The 21,501-nt window shown below is 47.3% G+C and overlaps 1 protein-coding gene across 2 annotated transcripts in view; it reads right to left on the reverse strand.

The window, feature by feature from the left end:
• USP30 (ubiquitin specific peptidase 30) overlaps positions 1-21,501 on the reverse strand; it is a 103,306-nt gene that overhangs the window by 58,424 nt on the left and 23,381 nt on the right. For both annotated transcript variants that reach the window (XM_069759549.1, XM_069759559.1), the window contains exons 7-8: positions 12,658-12,752; positions 7,844-7,903 (exon numbers count right to left, since the gene is read on the reverse strand). In XM_069759549.1, the coding sequence (XP_069615650.1) occupies positions 7,844-7,903; positions 12,658-12,752 (155 nt within the window). The remainder of the gene's footprint in view (positions 1-7,843; positions 7,904-12,657; positions 12,753-21,501) is intronic.

Here is a 21,501-nt window from a genome sequence, read left to right on the forward strand (position 1 = left end):
GATGTCAGTCATTTGGGTGGTCTGTGATCGCTTCTCTAAGATGGTCCATTTGGTACCCTTGTCTAAATTACCTTCCTCCTCTGATTTGGTGCCATTGTTCTTCCAGCATGTGGTTCATTTACATGGCATTCCAGAGAATATCGTTTCTGACAGAGGTTCCCAGTTTGTTTCGAGGTTTTGGCGAGCCTTTTGTGGTAGGATGGGCATTGATTTGTCTTTTTCCTCGGCTTTCCATCCTCAGACTAATGGCCAGACCGAACGAACCAATCAGACCTTGGAAACATATCTGAGATGCTTTGTTTCTGCTGATCAGGATGACTGGGTGTCCTTTTTGCCTTTGGCTGAGTTCGCCCTTAATAATCGGGCCAGCTCGGCTACCTTGGTTTCGCCGTTTTTCTGCAACTCTGGGTTCCATCCTCGTTTCTCTTCAGGGCAGGTTGAGTCTTCGGACTATCCTGGTGTGGATACTGTGGTGGACAGGTTGCAGCAGATTTGGACTCATGTAGTGGACAATTTGACCTTGTCCCAGGAGAAGGCTCAACGTTTCGCTAATCGCAGACGCTGTGTGGGTCCCCGACTTCGTGTTGGGGATTTGGTTTGGTTATCTTCTCGTCATATTCCTATGAAGGTTTCCTCTCCTAAGTTTAAACCTCGTTTCATTGGTCCGTATAGGATTTCTGAGGTTCTTAATCCTGTGTCTTTTCGTTTGACCCTTCCAGATTCTTTTTCCATACATAACGTATTCCATAGATCATTGTTGCGGAGATACGTGGCACCTATGGTTCCATCCGTTGATCCTCCTGCCCCGGTTTTGGTGGAGGGGGAGTTGGAGTATATTGTGGAGAAGATTTTGGATTCTCGTGTTTCAAGACGGAAACTCCAGTATCTGGTTAAGTGGAAGGGTTATGCTCAGGAAGATAATTCCTGGGTCTTTGCCTCTGATGTCCATGCTCCCGATCTTGTTCGTGCCTTTCATATGGCTCATCCTGGTCGTCCTGGGGGCTCTGGTGAGGGTTCGGTGACCCGTCCTCAAGGGGGGGGGGGGTACTGTTGTGAATTCTGTGGCAGAGCTCCCTCCTGTGGTCACAAGTGGTACTTCGGCTGATTCTCTCTGTGAGCTTCCGTTGGTGGAGGAAAGTGGTACTGCGGCTTCTGAGTTTCCTTCCTCAGGTGATGTGGTGAAGTCGTTAGGTGCTGCTCTATTTAACCCCTTCCCGACCTTTGACGCATACGCTGCGTCATGAAAGTCGGTGCCATTCCGACCCATGACGCAGCATATGCGTCATGGAAAGATCGCGTCCCTGCAGATCGGGTGAAAGGGTTAACTCCCATTTCACCCGATCTGCAGGGACAGTGGGAGTGGTAGTTTAGCCCAGGGGGGGTGGCTTCACCCCCCCGTGGCTACGATCGCTCTGATTGGCAGTTTCACTTTCAACAGCCAATCAGAGCGATTTGTAATATTTCACCTAAAAAACTGGTGAAATATTACAATCCAGCCATGGCCGATGCTGTATCATCGGCCATGGCTGGAAACACTAATGTGCCCCCACCCCACCCCACCGATCGCCCCCCCCCCAGCCCCCCGATCTGTGGTCCGCTCCCCTCCGTCCTGTGCTCCGCTCCCCCCGTGCTCCAATCACACCCCCCGTGCTCCTATCAACCCCCCCCGCACTCCGATCCCCCCCCGCACAGCGATTTCCCCCCCCCCCCGTGCTCCGATCCACCCCCCCGCACAGCGATCCCCCACCCCGTGTTCCGATCCACCCCCACATGCTCCGATCCACCACCCCCCCCGTGCTCCGACGCCCCCCCCCGTGCCCTGATCTCCCCCCACCCCCCATACTTACCTAGCCTCCCGGGGTCCGTCCGTCTTCTTTCCTGGGCGCCGCCATTTTCCAAAATGGCGGGCGCATGTGCAGTGCGCCCGCCGAATCTGCCGGCCGGCAGATTCGTTCCAGAGTGAATTTTGATCACTGAGATAGGTTATATCTCAGTGATCAAAATAAAAAAAATAGTAAATGACCCCCCCCCCCCCCTTTGTCACCCCCATAGGTAGGGACAATAAAAAAAATAAAGAATTTTTTTTTTCCACTAAGGTTGGGGTAAGAATTAGGGGTAGGGGTAGGGTTAGGGTTAGGGGTAGGGGTAGGGGTAGGGTTAGGGTTCGGGATGTGCACACGTATTCTGGTCCTCTGCGGATTTTTCCACAGAGGATTTGATAAATCCGCAGTGCTAAACCGCTGTGGATTTATTGCGGATTTACCGCGTTTTTTCTGCGCATTTCACTGCGGTTTTACAACTGCGATTTTCTATTAGAGCAGTTGTAAAACCGCTGCGGAATCCGCAGAAAGAAGTGACATGCTGCGGAATGCAAACCGCTGCGTTTCCGTGCAGTTTTTCTGCAGCATGTGTACAGCGATTTTTGTTTCCCATAGGTTTACATTGAACTGTAAACTCATGGGAAACTGCTGCGGATCCGCAGCGTTTTCCGCAGCGTGTGCACATACCTTTAGAATTAGGCTATGTGCACACGGTGCGGATTTGGCTGCGGATCCGCAGCAGTGTTCCATCAGGTTTACAGTACCATGTAAACATATGGAAACCAAATCCGCTGTGCCCATGGTGCGGAAAATACCGCGCGGGAACGCTGCGTTGTATTTTCCGCAGCATGTCAATTCTTTGTGCGGATTCCGCAGCGTTTTACACCTCTTCCTCAATAGGGATCCGCAGGTGAAATCCGCACAAAAAACACTGGCAATCCGCGGTAAATCCACAGGTAAAACGCAGTGCCTTTTACCCGCGGATTTTTCAAAAATGGTGCTGAAAAATCTCATACGAATCCGCAACGTTGGCACATAGCCTTAGGGTTAGGGTTGGGTTAGAATTAGGGTTGTGGTTAGGGTTAGGGGTGTGTTGGGGTTAGGGTTGTGGTTAGGGGTGTGTTGGGGTTAGGGTTGTGATTAGGGTTACGGCTACAGTTGGGATAAGGTTTAGGGGTGTGTTGGAGTTAGAATTGAGGGGTTTCCACTGTTTAGGCACATTAGGGGGTCTCCAAACGCAACATGGCGCCACCATTGATTCCAGCCAATCTTGTATTCAAAAAGTCAAATGGTGCTCCCTCACTTCCGAGCCCCGACGTGAGCCCAAACAGTGGTTTACCCCCACATATGGGGTACCAGCATACTCAGGACAAACTGCGCAACAATTACTGGGGTCCAATTTCTCCTGTTACCCTTGAGAAAATAAAAAATTGCTTGCTAAAACATAATTTTTGAGGAAAGAAAAATGATTTTTTATTTTCACGGCTCTGTGTTGTAAACGTCTGTGAAGCACTTGGGGGTTCAAAGTGCTCACCACATATCTAGATAAGTTCCTTGGGGGGTCTAGTTTCCAAAATGGGGTCACTTGTGGGGGGTTTCTACTGTTTAGGCACACCAGGGGCTCTGCAAACGCAACGTGACGTCCGCAGACCATTCCATCAAAGTCTGCATTTCAAAAGTCACTACTTCCCTTCTGAGCCCCGACGTGTGCCCAAACAGTGGTTTACCCCCACACATGGGGTATCAGCGTACTCAGGAGAAACTGGACAACAACTTTTGGGGTCAAATTTCTCCTGTAACCCTTGGGAAAATAAAAAATTCTGGGCTAAAAAATTATTTTTGAGGAAAGAAAACGTATTTATTATTTTCACAGCTCTGCGTTATAAACTTCTGTGAAGCACTTGGGGGTTGAAAGTGCTCACCACATATCTAGATAATTTCATTTCGGGGTCTAGTTTCCGAAATGGGGTCACTTGTGGGGGGTTTCTACTGTTTAGTCACATCAGGGGCTCTGCAAACGCAACGTGACGCCCGTAGAGCATTCCATCAAAGTCTGTATTTCAAAATGTCACTACTTCACTTCCGAGCCCCGGCAAGTGCCCGAATAATAGTTTACCCCCACATATGGGGTATCAGCGTACTCAGGAGAAACTGGACAACAACTTTTGGGGTCAAATTTCTCCTGTTACCCTTGGGAAAATAAAAAATTGCGGGCTAAAAAATCATTTTTGAGAAAAGAAATTTTTTTTTTTTTTTCATGGCTCTGCGTTATAAACTTCTATGAAGCACTTGAGGGTTCAAAGTGCTCACCACACATCTAGATTAGTTCCTTTGGGGGTCTAGTTTCTAAAATGGGGTCATTTGTGGGGGATCTCCAATGTTTAGGCACACAGGGGCTCTCCAAACGCGACATGGTGCCTGCTAATGATTGGAGCTAATTTTCCATTTAAAAAGCCAAATGGCGTGCCTTCCCTTCTGAGCCCTGCCGTGCGCCCAAACAGTGGTTTACCCCCACATATGGGGTATCTGCGTACTCAGGACAAATTGGACAACAACTTTCGTGGTTCAGTTTCTCTTTTTACCATTGGGAAAATAAAAAAATTGTTGCTGAAAGATCATTTTTGTGACTAAAAAGTTAAATGTTCATTTTTTCCTTCCATGTTGCTTCTGCTGCTGTGAAGCACCTGAAGGGTTAATAAACTTCTGGAATGTGGTTTTGTGCACCTTGAGGGGTGCAGTTTTTAGAATGGTGTCACTTTTAGGTATTTTCAGCCATATAGACCCCTCAAACTGACTTCAAATGTGAGGTGGTCCCTAAAAAAAATGGTTTTGTAAATTTCGTTGTAAAAATGAGAAATCGATGGTCAAATTTTAACCCTTATAACTTCCTAGCAAAAAAAAATTTTGTTTCCAAAATTGTGCAGATGTAAAGTAGACGTGTGGGAAATGTTATTTATTAACTATTTTGTGTCACATAACTCTCTGGTTTAACAGAATAAAAATTCAAATTGTGAAAATTGCGAAATTTTCAAAATTTTCGCCAAATTTCCGTTTTTATCACAAATAAACACAGAATGTCCATTGTGGTACTGAATTACCTTATCATAACAGGCCTGGATGTCTTCCTGGAGCAGAACAATATTGTATCATACAATTGTTCTGTAGAAGGACATAGATCTGGGGATTTATTATGATGGAATATAGGCTGAACTGGATGGACAAATGTCTTTTTTCGGCCTAACTATGTTACTATGCTACTATGTTACTATGACATCCAGAGGAGGTGAGAGAGCAGCCACAGCTCTCCCTTCCTCTGGTTGTCTTGACTTGTGCAAAGGAGAGTAGAATGAAGCCATCGTTTAACTGACTGGCCGCAGGGATTACATGACATAACATTACACGAGCACTGTGAGAGCCAGTGCTAACACTACTAGAACGGCATCGGAGGAAAATATAAGTGTTATTATTCACCTTGGGACAAACATTAGGATTCAGAATGGGTAGTGGACAAGCTGAGTTTTTCAGCACATTTTTTGTGCTGAAAACGCCCGAGTCATTGTCCCAGAAAGACAGCGGTGCAGGGGGAGCGGTGGAGCACCGGGTCACAGAGGCAGAAGCCGGCGGCTGCAGCTGTAATTGTGTCCACTGCTAAAGAGAAATGAATATTCACTGCGCTGGCTTCTCTTATAGCACACACAGTTACAACCACAGCTGCCGGCTTCCAGCACAGATTCTACTTACCTTCCCCGCGTGCCCTTCCGGCCGAGCAATCACATGTCCCTCACTCATTAAGGTAATGAATATTCACCCCTCTCCGCTCCCATAGGCGTGCAGTGAATATTCATTACCTTAATGAGAGGGGACACGTGATCGCTCGGCCGGAAGAGCTGCTGGTGCCAGAACGAAATGCAGCAAGGGCGCGCAAGGAAGGTACGTTGGATGTGGGTTTTGTTTTTTTTTTTGTTTTTTTTTTATAGAAACCATGCATACAAGGACAGGGATCGGGAGCCATGCATACCCGGCTTATACTCGAGTCAATAAGCTTTCCCATTTTTTCTTGCCTCGGCAAGGTCGACTTATACTCAAGTACATATGGTAAATGATTGCTGAGGTTACATACTGTAGATGGAACATAAAATGCCATACATGATCACCCCTTCGCCCACCTCCTTCTTCCCCTCAAGACTGATCGTGGCTCTCCTGACCTGAACCAAGAGCCTCAAAGGCTAATATGTGGCTGTTAGTTCAGGTGTTAGTTCAGGTGACCCGCAGTAGTGCTGGAAATTAGAACAGTAAATACAAAGTGATCCTGCTGTAGCTTCATTATGCATATTATTACATAATAATAATAATAATAATAATTTTATTTATATAGCGCCAACATATTCCGCAGCGCTTTACAAATTATAGAGGGGACTTGTACAGACAATAGACATTACAGCATAACAGAAATACAGTTCAAAACAGATACCAGGAGGAATGAGGGCCCTGCTCGCAAGCTTACAAACTATGGGGAAAAGGGGAGACACGAGAGGTGGATGGTAACAATTGCTTTAGTTATTCGGACCAGCTATAGTGTAAGGCTCAGGTGTTCATGTAAAGCTGCATGAACCAGTTACCTGCCTAAGTATGTAGCAGTACAGACACAGAGGGCTAATACTGCATAAAGTGTATGAGAACATGATGCGAGGAACCTTTTTTTTTTTTTTTTTTTTTTATTATAAATAGGCCACACAGGGATCGTTAGGTTAATGCATTGAGGCGGTAGGCCAGTCTGAACAAATGAGTTTTTAGGGCACGCTTAAAACTGTGGGGATTGGGGATTAATCGTATTAACCTAGGTAGTGCATTCCAAAGAATCGGCGCAGCACGTGTAAAGTCTTGGAGACGGGAGTGGGAGGTTCTGATTATTGAGGATGCTAACCTGAGGTCATTAGCGGAGCGGAGGGCACGGGTAGGGTGGTAGACTGATACCAGGGAGGAGATGTAGGGTGGTGCTGAGCCATGGAGTGCTTTGTGGATGAGGGTAGTAGTTTTGTACTGGATTCTGGAGTGGATGGGTAGCCAGTGTAATGACTGGCACAGGGTAGAGGCATCGGTGTAACGGTTGGTGAGGAATATGATCCTGGCTGCAGCATTCAGGACAGATTGGAGCGGGGAGAGTTTTGCAAGAGGGAGACCGATTAGTAGAGAGTTACAATAGTCCAGACGAGAATGAATAAGTGAAACAGTCAGAGTTTTTGCAGAGTCGAAATTAAGAAATGGGCGAATTCTAGAAATGTTTTTGAGATGCAGGTAAGAAGAGCGAGCCAGTGATCGGATGTAGGGGGTGAATGAAAGGTCAGAATCAAGGATGACCCCAAGGCAGCGGGCATGTTGCTTTGGAGTAATGGTGGAACCGCACACGGAGATGGCAATGTCAGGCAAAGGTAGGTTAGTAGAGGGAGAGAACACGAGGAGTTCAGTTTTTGACAGGTTTAGTTTCAGATAGAGGGAGGACATGATGTTAGAGACAGCGGTAAGACAATCACTGGTGTTTTCTAAAAAGGTCGGTGTGATATCGGGAGCAGAAGTGTATAATTGGGTGTCGTCAGCATAGAGATGGTACTGGAAACCAAATCTACTGATTGTTTGTCCAATAGGGGCAGTATACAACGAGAAGAGAAGGGGGCCTAGGACTGATCCTTGAGGAACCCCAACAGTAAGGGGAAGGTGAGAGGAGGAGGAACCAGCAAAACATACAGTGAAGGATCGGTCAGAGAGATAGGAGGAGAACCAGGAGAGAACGGTGTCCTTGAGGCCGATGGAGCGGAGCATAGTGAGGAGGAGCTGATGATCCACAGTGTCGAATGCTGCAGAGAGATCCAAGAGAATTAGCATGGAGTAGTGACCATTAGATTTAGCTGTTAGTAGGTCATTAGAGACTTTAATGAGGGCAGTTTCAGTAGAGTGTAAAGATTACATACACAAGAATACAACAACAGGTCATTTGCTTTGCACATCAACTGTCACATCATACGCACCCAAGAAGCAGAAGGTATACTTAAGGACAGGCTGTCAAAGGTGTCATATCTCATTGGGCTCTGAAGGAAAAGAGACATTAAATAAGAACGTTATAAAGCTTAACTTTACCGGGCTCATGATAACATGACACACACTACATGCTCATATCATAAATTCGAATCTCAAGGTTTATGATATTACTTCACTGCCACCTCAATCACAGGTGATGTCCTACATGTACTATACACCTTGATATATTTTGCAATCATTTTTTCCTTCTATCAAAAGTAATACCAAAAATTGCATTAGGTTAAAACAGTGTTCACATCTTATAAACTGATGAAACCTTTTGATAAAATATGGCATCACTTTATGAGTGCCAGGGGTCGACCTCTGGATTCCGCTCTTTTTTTTGTTGTTTTTTTTTTATTAAAAAGATTTTAACATTTTACAAAAACACAAAATATAAAACCCCAAACCTCCCACAACCCCCTTACAAAGAACAACTCTCACATCCAGAACAAAATAAATATTGCAAGTCACATTAGAATATATGTGATGTACAGCATGCAAAAACTGCATAATGCATACCATTATAGGCACGATATCACAGTGTATCTAGTAGTTAAATAAAATTTGGCACTCAACCCATGTAAGTCCGATGCAGAAAAATTTTATTGCAGTCACTATATATACACTGCTCAAAAAAATAAAGGGAACGCTAAAATCCCACATCCTAGATATCACTGAATGAAATATTCCATTTGTAAATCTTTATTCATTACATAGTGGAATGTGTTGAGAACAATAAAACACAAAAATAATCAATGTACGGTAAATCACAACTAATATCCCACGGAGGTCTGGAGTTGGGATGATGCTCAAAATCAAAGTGGAAAATGAAGTTACAGGCTGATCCAACTTCAGTGGAAATGCCTCAAGACAAGAAAATGCTCAGTAGTGTGTGTGGCCTCAAAGTGCCTGTATGACATCCCTAGAACGCCTGGGCATGCTCCTGATGAGGCGGCGGATGGTCTCCTGAGGGATCTACTCCCAGACCTGGACTAAAGCATCCGCCAACTCCTGGACAGTCTGTGGTGCAACGTGATGTTGGTGGATGGTGCGAGACATGATGTCCCAGATGTGTTTAATCGGATTCAGGTCTGGGGAACGGGCGGGCCAGTCCATAGCTTCAATGCCTTCATCTTGCAGGAACTGCTGACACACTCCAGCCACATGAGGTCTGGCATTGTCCTGCATTAGGAGGAACCCAGGGCCAACCGCACCAGCATATGGTCTCACAAGGGGTCTGAGGATCTCATCTCGGTACCTAATGGCAGTCAGGCTACCTCTGGCGAGCACATGGAGGGCTGTGCGACCCTCCAAAAAAATGCCACCCCACACCATAACTGACCCACTGCCAAACCGGTCATGCTGAAGGATGTTGCAGGCAGCAGATCGCTCTCCATGGCGTCTCCAGTCTCTGTCACGTTTGTCACATGTGCTCAGTGTGAACCTGCTTTCATCTGTGAAGAGCACAGGGCGCCAGTGGCGAATTTGCCAATCCTGGTGTTCTGTGGCAAATGCCAAGTGTCCTGCATGGTGTTGGGCTGTGAGCACAACCCCCATCTGTGGATGTCGGGCACTCAGAAACCGACTCCATGAGGATGGTCTAACCGTTTGTGCAGACACATGCACATTTGTGGCCAGCTGGAGGTCATTTGCAGGGATCTGGCAGTGCTCCTCCTGTTCCTCTTTGCACAAAGGCTAAGTCAGCGGTCCCGCTGCTGGGTTGATGCCCTCCTACGTCCCCCCTCCACGTCTCCTGGTGTACTGGCCTGTCTCCTGGTAGCGCTTCCAGCCTCTGGACACTACGATGACAGAAACAGCAAACCTTCTTGCCACAGCTCGCATTCATGTGTCATCCTGGATGAGCTGCGCTACCTGAGCCACTTGTGTGGGTTGTAGAGGCCGTCTCATGCTACCACGAGTGTGAAAGCACAACCAACATTCAAAAGTGACCAAAACATCAGCCAGAAAGCATTGGTACTGAGATGTGGTCTGTGGTCCCCACCTGTAGAACCACTCCTTTATTGAGTGTGTCTTGATAATTTCCAATAATTTCCATCTGTTGTCTATTCCATTTTCACAACAACATGTGAAATTGATTGTCAAACAGTGTTAGGCTACTTTGACACTGGCGTTTTTTTTAATATGTCGCAATGCATCGTTTAGGGGAAAAAACGCATCCTGCAAAGTTGTTTGCAGGATGCGTTTTTGCCCCATAGAGTAACATTACCGACGCATTGTGACGTATTGACACGTCGCAACCGTCGTGCGACAGTTGCGCCGTGTTGTGGTGGAACGCCGGGAGCAAAAAACGTTAAATGTAACTTTTTTGCTGCCGACGGACCGCCCCCACCTCCCCGTACCTCACAATGGGGCAGCGGATGCGCCGGAAAAATGCATCCGCTGCACCCGTTGTGCAGCGCATCAAACGCTTGCATCGGGCCGAATCCGACGCTAGTGTGAAAGTAGCCTTACTTCCTAAGTGGACAGTTTGATTTCACAGAAGTTTGATTTGCTTGGAGTTATATTCTGTTATTTAAGTGTTCCCTTTATTTTTTTGAGCAGTGTACATTATTGGACTGCAATAAAATTATTTTCTGCATCGGACATAAATAAAATTTGGCATTCAACTCATGTAATTACTCTATTGGTTTGGGACCCTATTTGAGCACCAACACAGCAGTGCCGCGATATACTTTTTATCACAGTGTATCTATCACCACTCTTCCTTCCCCTACAAAGTAGTTGTCCTCTAATTATAATAAGATTGACAGAATGTAGTTAATTCCCTAGAGGCCATTCCTGAGGTTTCTATCCACACCAGCAATTGCTTTACAATTTTTCAATTACACCCCGTTTTGCATACACTTCATTCTAGAAGTTTATGAGCCACTTTATTTTGCCAATACACTCTCGTACAGTCAGAGCCTTCTTATCCATCCAGTGTTGCCGCATATAGAGGTGTCTTGCTCCCACAATCCTTTCTGGTTGATTAGTCTCTAAATAGTCCCCATACCTCAATAACTGCACAATCAGTGGAGAGACACTTAGGGTACCGTCACACACTGCCATTTCGATCGCTACGACGGTACGATTCGTGACGTTCCAGCAATATCGTTACGATATCGCTGTGTCTGACGCAGCAGCGATCAGGGATCCTGCTGAGAATCGTACGTCGTAGCAGATCGTTTGGAACTTTGTTTCATCGCTGGATCTCCCGCTGGCATCGCTAGATCGGTGTGTGTGACACCGATCTAGCGATGCGATCCAGCGATGCGTTCGCTTGTAACCAGGGTAAACATCGGGTTACTAAGCGCAGGGCCGCGCTTAGTAACCCGATGTTTACCCTGGTTACAAGCGTAAAACTAAAAAAAAACAAACAGCACATACTTACATTCTGGTGTCCGTCAGGTCCCTTGCCGTCTGCTTCCCGCACTGTGACTGCCGGCCGTAAAGTGAAAGCAGAGCACAGCGGCTGTGCTTTCACTTTCACTTTACGGCCGGCAGTCAGTGAGTACGGGAAGCAGACGGCAAGGGACCTGACGGACACCAGAATGTAAGTATGTGCTGTTTGTTTTTTTTTAGTTTTACGCTTGTAACCAGGGTAAACATCGGGTTACTAAGCGCGGTCCTGCGCTTAGTAACCCGATGTTTACCCCGATTACCCGGGGACCTCGGGATCGTTGGTCGCTGGAGAGCTGTCTGTGTGACAGCTCCCCAGCGACCACACTACGATTTACCTACGATCACGGCCAGGTCGTATCGCTGGTCGTGATCGTAGGTAAATCGTATAGTGTGACGGTACCCTTACAGATAAACATTATTAATTATGCCTGTCTCACTTCCCCAAAAGCTTTCCAAAAATAAACAGGCCCGGATCACGGAGAGCAGATAGGTATCTAGAGCACAATGAGTGACCCCTTGGCCCTATATCATATAGGAATGGATATTATTTTTTTCACAAGATAAAAGTAGATATACTTGTACCAGTCTGTGTGTTTCGCTCAAAGGAAATTTTCTTAAATCCTCTCTGAATTGGATGTGTAAGAAAAATGTTCCTGTGCTGAGATAATCTTATAAATGTGTCCCTGCTGTACTGTGTAATGGCTGTGTCTGACCGTACAGGAACATGGTCTGACTATACCGCATCTCCTGGGCAGAGGAGGAAGGAAAGGAGTATACAGACAGGACAGCAGGGGATCACAGCTGATTCTTTTGCTTGAGGCAAAATATTTCACTGCCTATTTTTAAGCAAAGTTTTACCTCATAGAAAGAATCAGCTGCGATGTAGCTGTAATATCTGTATGTGTGCAAAACTGTAAAGCGCTGCGGAATATGTTAGCGCTATATAAAAATAAAGATTATTAAGATTATTATTACTCTCTTTTGCTTCCTTCCCTGCCCAGGAGCTGTGATATGATCAGACCATGCTCCTGTACGGTCAGACACAGCCATTTCACAGTACACAGCAGGGGCACATGTACAAGATTATCTCAGTACAGGAACATTTTTTCTTAGTCACATCCAATTGTGGAACTTATTATTATTCCAAGATCTATTGATTAAAAAGCTGTTTAAAATTAACATTGTTCGTGGGAAAACCCCTCTAAGGAAACTCAGCTGACCTAATCATTTGAGGTCGGACCATAACTGATACCATCACAGCAATATGACTCCAATTTTCATGACAGTAATACCCCTCGACTATTCATAACAGTTTAATCAATTTGCAAATAGCGAGGAAATATGGAAGATTTACTCTTACCTGATGCTGACAGTGCTTGCATATCATGTTACTGGTTAGTCTTCCATGAAAAGGGTGTTGAGTTTTCCACTGCCTGGGAATGGGGTTTAACACTCCTAAATTAAAGAACAATTACTTAAATCTTGCTAATTGCATTATTAATTACTGTATATTTTAGATTATGAAATGCAACTCACTATAGATGCACCCTGGATTTAGACAGCAGAAAATAGGAAAAACACATTTCCTAATAACTAAAAGGAGATTTTCGTGTACTCGCCGTAAAATCCTTTTCTCCCAGTCAATCATTGGGGGACACAAGACCATGGGTGTTATGCTGCTGACACTAGGAGGACACTAAGCAAATACAGAAAGAATAGCTCCTCCCCTGCAGTATACAGAACCAGTTCGGTAACAAAGCAGTAGGAGCTTAACATTTAACAAGGATGAACTATGTCAAAACCAAGTCAACACAGAAAAACCAAAGCCAATAGGCTAACAGGGTGGGTGCTGTGTCCCCCAATGATTGGCTCGGAGAAAAGGATTTTACGGTGAGTACACAAAAATCTCCTTTTCTCCTACACCTCATTGGGGGGACACAGGACCATGGGACGTCCTAAAGCAGTCCCTGGGTGGGAAACAATCAACTGCAATTGCTCCTTGTACCCACAAGTTACAGATGCGGCACTACCACCTGCAAAATTCGTCTGCCGACTGTCGCATCTGCCGAGGTCTGAGAGTGAATATGGTAATGTTTGGTAAACGTATGCAGGCTGGACCAAGTCGCAGCTCTGCAAACTTGTTCTGCCGAGGCTTGGTGCCGGATGGCCCAAGACGCACCCACTAACCGAGTGGAGTGAGCCTTAATCCCTGCTGGGACAGGAAGACCTCTGACTCGGTTAGGACTCCTGAATAGCCGAACGAATCCATTTGGCTATTGTCGCCTTGGAAGCGGGAAACTCTTTCCTTGGTCCTTCCGGGAGCACGACCAGGGCATCTGATCTGCGGAAAGACGCTGTCCGCGAGACGTATCTCCTAAGAGCTCTCACTAAATTCAGTGTGTGTAGGGCCTTCTCGATGCGATGTACTGGTGCCGGACAGAGTGACGGTAAAACAATGTCCTCATTGAGATGAAAAGAGGAGACAACTTTCGGTAGAAAAGACGGGGATGTTCTCAACACCACCTTATCCTGATGAAAATTCAGGAACGGAACTTAAGACAAAGCCGCCAGCTCGGAGACTCGTCTAATAGAGGTGACCGCAACTAGGAAAGCAAATTTCCATGAAAGAAAAGACAGGGAAGCCTCCTGTAGAGGTTCCAAAGGAGCTTGTTGCAAAACTCCGAGGACCAGATTAAGATCCCATGGTTCCAATGGCATCCTATAGGGCGGCACCCTATGGGAGACTCCCTGAATGAACGTCTTCACTTGTAATCTGTTGGCAATCCTGTGTTGGAACAGAACGGACAGAGCTGAAATCTGCCCCTTGAGAGAACTAAGGGCGAGACCTAAGTCCAAACTCGTTTGTAAAAATTCGAGGATGGCAGGGATGGAAAATTCAAGAGGAGAACGTCCCCGGTCGTTGCACCAGGAAAAGAAGGTTTTCCAAGTGCGATGATAAATGCGCATAGACGTAGGCTTTCTAGCGCTGATCATGATAGAGATGGCTTCCGGAGAGAAACCTGCCAGGGCTAGAACCCAGGACTCAACAGCCATGCCGTCAAACACAGGGCCTCTTACCGGTACCCTCTCCGCAGTAAATGAAGTGGGGGAAATATGTACTGAGTACGAAAGCAGCCCCGATGGCTGCCGGATCGTGGGACCAAGCTATGAAGTCGGGAACTTTGGAATTTAGCTGTAAGGCCATCAGATCCACATCCGGAATTCCCCAATGACAGCAGATCTGGTGGAAGATCTCTGGATGGAGAGACCACTCCCCGGAGTCGAAGCCTTGACGACTGAGGAAATCTGCCTCCCAATTGTCCACTCCCGGGATGTGAACCACAGAAATCATTGAGCGGCTTTTCTCGGCCCATCGGAGGATGTGGCCTACCTCGGTCATGGCTGCCTTGCTGCGGGTTCCCCCTTGGCGGTTGATGTATGCTACTGCAGTGGCGTTGTCGGACTGAATCCTGAGTGGGTGATCCGCCAGGAAGGGATGAAATTGGAGAAGCGCCAACCTGATTGCCCGAATTTCCAAGATGTTGATCGGAAGGCGTAATTCCTGGGGGGACCAGCAGCCCTGAGCAGTATGATAAAGGAACACCGCTCCCAAGCCTAGAAGACTGGCATCTGTTGTCAGAACTAAACAATTTACTGGAAGAAAGGACTTCTCTCGATTCAGGGAGGATTTCAATGCCCACCACTTGAGAGACTGTCTGAATTGCTGGGGATGGAGGAACCGTTGATCGAGAGAGAACGGGTTCCTGTCCCAAACAGCCAGGAGGGCATGCTGTAGGAGGCGGAGGTGTAATTGAGCAAATGGAACCGCCTCCATAGCTGCTACCATACTGCCGAGAACTCTCAAACTGAGGCGCAGAGAGTGAGTGCGAGGCTGAGAGAGCTTCTGAGCGTCTCGCTGTAAGACCGAGATCTTTTCCGGGGGAAGAAGAACCAACCCCCGGGATGAGTCGAGTATCATTCCTAGAAAGGAAATCTGCTGAGCCAGTACTGGGGAAGATTCTTTGATGTTTATCTTCCAGCCCAGGCGAGAAAGATTATCTATTGTGATGTTCACGGCCTCTTTGCAGGTGTGGAAAGAGGGGCCTTTGAGGAGGATATCTTCTAGATACGGTAGCACCACCACGCCTCGGGTGTGAAGGATGGCCACGGGGGCCGCCATGACCTTGGTGAATACCCTGGGAGCAGTGGCGAGGCCGAAGGGTAGAGCAAGGAATTGAAAGTGATCTTCTTGAACTGCGAAGCAAAGAAACCTTTGGTGAGAAGGTAAAATAGGAATGTGGAGGTACGCGTCCTGGATGTCTATAGACGCCAGGAGCTCGCCTTTTTCCATGGAGGCGGATGACAGAATTAAGCGATTCCATCCGGAACCGTCGCGCCTTGATGAATTTGTTCAGCAGTTTTAGGTCCAGTATGGGCCGTACTGTACCGTCCTTCTTTGGAACAATGAAGAGGTTTGAATAAAAACCTTGAAACCCTTCGCTTTGAGGGACCGGAATAATAACTCCGTCTTTTCTCAGAGAGCTTATAGCTTGGAAGAACTCTGATGCTTTTGCCCTGGGAGGAGAAGACAGGAAAAAACGATTTGGTGGAAGAGAGGAGAATTCTATCTTGCATCCGGAGGACACTAGGTCACGGACCCATTCGTCGTGAACGACCGAGAGCCACGCGTCGCTGAAGGAAAGCAGGCGGCCGCCTACTTTGAGGGTGTCCTCCGGAAACCGCAGGGAGTCATTGTGTGGGAGACCTGCCCGGTCTGGACCCCCTGGATCCTGACTGCCTAGGCCTGCCTCTCCATGAAGGGGAAGGTTTGTAAGAGGTCTGGGGACCTCTATCCCTACGTTGTGCCCGGCCGGGTCCAGAAGACGTGGAAGTAGAGGACCAATTTGAGTTGAAACGAAAATAATAGGGACCAAGCCTGCTGCTGCTGGTTCCTGGAGGGCCGAAAGGGTCTCTGTTGTGGAAGAAATTTACTCTTCCCTCCAGTGGCGTCGGAAATTAATTAGTCGAGCTTTCTGCCAAAAAGGCGACCGCTCTGATATGGAAGAGAAGTCAATGACTTTTTGGAAGCAGAATCCGCACGCCAGTCCCTGAGCCATAAGGACCTCCGGATGGTGATGGCGTTTGCTGCTGCTTGAGAAGCACAGTTAGCAGCATCTAGGGACTCAGTCACTACAAAATCTCCAGCTCTGGCTATCTGAGTAGCGAGGTCTGCTATATCAGGGGGAAGATTGGTATCCAGCACCGCTGAAGACAAGATCTCAGCCCAGTGGGTTATAGCCTTAGCCACCCACGTAGCGGCAAAAGATGGGAAGAGTGCGGCTGCTGAGGCTTCAAAGGCTGAACGCGCCATATTGTCGATCTAACGATCGGTTGGGTTTTTAATCAAGGCGCCCTCCGAAGAGGACAAAACAAATTTAGTAGACAGGCGCGATACCGGAGGATCAACCGGGGGAGACTGCAACCAATCTTTTCTTAGATCCTGGGCAAAGGGATATTTTGATTCCATGGGCTTCTGCCCTGTGAATCGTTTATCTGGACAGATCCTGTGAGATTCAACGATTTTCTTAAAATTCGGGATGAGTGGCGAACACTCTATGAGCTCGTTTGGTCCTCTTAAAGGACATGGCATGATCCGTTTTAGATAAAGGTTCAAAGCCTTGGGGGCGTGGCCTGAGTGTCCATGTGAGCGGACGTGCGGCAGAGAGCTCCCGCTGCTGTGCTTTATAAAATCCTGTATAGCCGCCGCTGAACGGCTCCAGGGGAGGCTTACCGGCTGCGGAGCGATCCAGTGAGCTCGGCGGTGCTGAGCGGCAGCTCCGTGAACGGAGAAAATGACTAGGAGAAGGCAGAAGGATGCGGGAGCCGGGGATGCAGGCGCAAGCCAAGATGGCGCCGATGCAAGAGAGAAGGCGGATAAAGAGAACGCCGCATGTAAGAAACGCATGGAGGTGGCGGCAAAGCTCCAGCAGTTTGTAAGAGTGGAGGCTGCAGAGGAGGAATCCGGAGCTGATACAGGGGAGGAGGAAGAGGAAGAGAACCCAGCAGGAGAGCATGAGGTACAACAGGGGAGAAAGGAGAGTAATATGGCGGTGGCAGTAGGGGGACCTGAGGATATGGCGCCAGAAGCTGAGCCTACCCTGAGAGACGTCTTTGCGTTGTTCTCTTCATGTAAACAGTCTCTGACCCTACAGATACAGGAGGTTAAGGGGGACACAGCCCAGATAAACGCAGCCATGCAGAAGATTGACAAACGTGTGGGGGAGGTGGAGGAGAGAGTGGGCACTGCAGAAGACCATATAGTGCAGATGCAAAAGGCTGAGAAGTAGTTCACTCAAGCAATAGCTGAATTGGTGGCAAAAAATGAGGACCTTGAGAACAGGTCCAGAAGAAATAATATACGCATAGTGGGCATCCCTGAAAAAGCTGAAGGGAGGAATCCAACTGAGTATATGGAAAAATGGCTGTTAGAGGCTTTTGGAGATACGGCGCTGACAAAGGTGTTCGCGGTGGAAAGAGCGCATAGGGTCCCACCGAAGCCACCTGTCCCTGGAGCAAATCCCCGTACCATGCTCGCCAAAGTCCTAAACTACAGAGACAGAGACATTATCCTGAGGAAGGCTAGAGATATGACGGATCTGACAGTTGAAGGCCAAAGAATTGCGATTTACCCAGACTATTCTGCCCTGGTTCAGAAACAACGGATGATGTTCACGGGTATCAAGACACGGCTGAGGGAGCTGGGAGTGCAATACTCCATGATGTTTCCAGCAAGACTGAGGGTGGTGGCGTTTGACAAAATTCATTTTTTTCAGAAGCCGGAAGAAGCTACTCAGTGGATTGACATTAATGCTAAAAGGCTTAAAGGAAAAGGAGACTGAACTGAGGGGGGATTCTGAATGTGATTACTTCTTTGTCAGTTGGAAAAGAGACTTGTAATTAACAACTCAGGGGTTATGGGATGTGAAAGTTGAAGGGTGGAGCTGAGTTGTAATCAGCTACACTTAAGGGAATGCTATAATGGCTGCTGGGGAAGGGGGAGGAAGGGTAAGCGGCGTATTATAAGTTTGTTTTAGGTTTCTTGCATTTGCAGGTTATGCGATGTTGAAATCTTGTGACATATTAAAGAATGTATGGAATTTTGCTATGTACAGTGGCGGGAGGAGGGTTGGGAAGGTACTGCCAATCGGAGTGTTCGCTATGGGCGATGGTGCCCCACTCTTGAAAAGAGGCGGAATGGTTAGATGTGAGGGGGGAAGGGTGGGAGGGAGAGTTGGGACAGGGGGGTTAGGGAAGTTAGACAGCTCATGGTCAAGAATAATGATATATTTAGAGAAGATGAGCCAATTGATGGGGGGCCGTTTTAAGATTTTGAGCTGGAATGTGAGAGGCCTGGCGGAGAAATCCAGAAGAGCCGCGAGTTTGCAGTATGCAAGAGACCAACGGGCCTCAATGATATGTTTGCTGGAGACACACTTGGTAAGGGAGAAAGTGAATGTCTTAAATAGACGTTGGATTTAGAAGGGATATCACTCTACCTTCTCCACATATGCGAGACGTGTGTCAATTTTGATTCCAGCGGGAGTACAGTATGAGGAGGTGAAGGTTTGTGTAGATGTGGATGGTCAGTATGTACTAATACAGTGTATAGTGTATGGAGTGAGTGTGTGTATTGCAGCTATGTATATTCCACCTCCCTACTCAAGCAGGAAGATTAGAGAAGTATTGGAGCGAGTGGAACGATGGGGGCCGACACCACTGATGATTATTGGGGACTTAAATAACATCTGTGACAACTTTTGGGATAAGAATAAAAACACCCAGAATAGGTCAGGGGGACATACTACAACATTTGGCACCTATGTACATGAGATAGGTATGATTGACCTTTGGAGGGTCAGACATGTTGGGGAGAGAGGGTATTCATGCTATTCGCCGGCGCATGCCACGCTCTCTAGAATTAACATGGCCCTGGGAAATAGGCTATTAGACACACTGGTTGGGAAGGTGAGATATCTCCCAAGGGCCTTGTCGGACCACAGTCCAATTGAGGTGGAGTTTAGGTTGGCGGGGACACAGTCTGTAAATGGGAGAGAATGGAAGATACATCCTAGTTGGTTACATAGTATTGAGATGGAAAGTATAGGACGGGAGGTGGCGGAGTTCTTTGTTTTGAATGATGGGAGTACAGACGCTCTTACGATCTGGGATGCAATGAAGGCGTATCTGAGAGGACTACTGTTTAGAGATATTAGTAGGTGTAAGCGAAGGACGAGAGAGGCAGAAAGGGCGGCGGTTGATGAGTTGAAAGATGCAGAGGATGGGATGGCTACACTGGGAACTCCTGAAGCTGGGAAAAGGCTGAAAAATGCACAAAATCAATTGGAGAAAGTACTCTTGGAAAAAGCAGATAGGAAGCAGGAATTTCAAAGAGTGTTGTATTACCAGGAGGGAGAAACAGTGGGTCATATGCTGTCGTTGGTGGTAGCTGCTCAGAGGAGTACTTCATATGTGCACTCATTGGAGCCTGTAAGTGGTAGCAGAGTATCTGAAACGTCTGAGATTCTGAGGACTTTTGCGGACTTTTATGTAGATTTATATTCCTCCCGGGTTGGTGAGTCGGTCGGAGATACATTGACTTTCTTGGAGGGTCTGGATCTACTGAGACTTAACGAGGTGGATAGGGAGAGCTTGGAAGCCCCTATCACGGAGGAGGAACTGAGTCTGGCATTGATGTCCATGGCCAACGGGAAGGCGCCTGGTGTTGATGGATTGCCCGCCGAGATCTATAAAAGTTTGGGAGAAGTGTTGATTCCTAGATTAAAGACGGTTTTGGAGGAAGCTAGATCCCGGGGGTGCTTGCCAGCTTCTATGAGGGAGGCCATAATAGTGGTTATTCCAAAGGAGGATAAGGATTTGGGGAAACCTGAGTCATATCGCCCAATATCTTTACTAACTATTGATGTCAAGCTTCTGGCCAAGGTGTTAGCTTCCCATTTGTCTAGTGTCATTACGGGCCTGGTGCATCCGGACCAGTCTGGCTTTATGCCTGATAGGTCAACGGCGATTAATCTGCGGAGGTTATATGTGAATTTACAGCTGAAGTCTGACAATTGTGGCCGGAGGGTGATTGCGTCACTGGATGCCCATAAGGCGTTTGATAGTGTAGAGTGGGGATATCTCTGGCAGGTGTTGAAGGGTATGGGTTTTGGTCCGCAGTTTGTGGCCTGGATTCAGCTGTTGTATTCATTGCCGACGGCTAGAGTAAGGGTAAACGGGGAATTGTCTCAACCTATAAAGTTGGCTAGAGGCACTAGGCAGGGATGTCCGCTTTCGCCTCTCCTGTTTGCGTTGGCTGTGGAGCCACTTGCCGCCAAGATTCGACAATCTGATGGGGTCCCTGGGTTTAGATATGGGAAAGTTGAGGAAAAGATAGCGCTATATGCAGATGATGTTTTGCTGTTTTTGGCGGATCCGGTTGATTCACTGAGAGGGGCCATTGAAATTGTTGAAAGATTCGGGTCCGTATCGGGGCTAACAATTAATTGGGACAAATCGGTTCTGTTTAAGGTAGATGGTGTAGGAGAGAATGTGAGTGAGAATGTGGGCGACGAGCGGCTTAAGGTGGTATCCCATTTTAAATACCTTGGGATATGGATTTCGGTTCCAGTCACGGAGTTCGTACATAGAAATCTGACTCCTGTTATGGGGGTGCTCAAGGCAAAGGTAGATGCTTGGAATAAGTTACATTTGTCGGTGGTTGGAAGGGTCAATCTTATTAAGATGGTCTTGATGCCTAAAATTTTATATGTCTTACATAACGCGCCAATTTGGATCCCGCGGGGGAAATTCCGACAGATTAATGCCCTTTTTAGAAGTTTGATATGGGGGAGACAGTATCCACGTATTAGCCTGGAGACGCTTCAGCTTTGCCCAACCCTGAAATGTATTTCCTTGCAGCCCAGAGTCAGCATTTGAAGGGCTGGGCGCGGGAGGCGTCATCCAGTGCGGTACAACACCTGATGGAAGGGGTGACAGGCCGATGCGCGGTAATACAATGCTTAGAGGACGGCTCTTTGGGAGCATTGGGGAAGCTATATCCAACCTTGTTTCTGATATGTAAATTATGGAACAGACTGAGGCAGATTCGGGGGGGTTACAGGGTTAACCAAATTTACACCAATAT

The sequence above is a fragment of the Ranitomeya imitator genome, chromosome 1 (genome assembly GCF_032444005.1).
Source record: "Ranitomeya imitator isolate aRanImi1 chromosome 1, aRanImi1.pri, whole genome shotgun sequence".
Taxonomy (NCBI): Eukaryota; Metazoa; Chordata; class Amphibia; order Anura; family Dendrobatidae; genus Ranitomeya; species Ranitomeya imitator.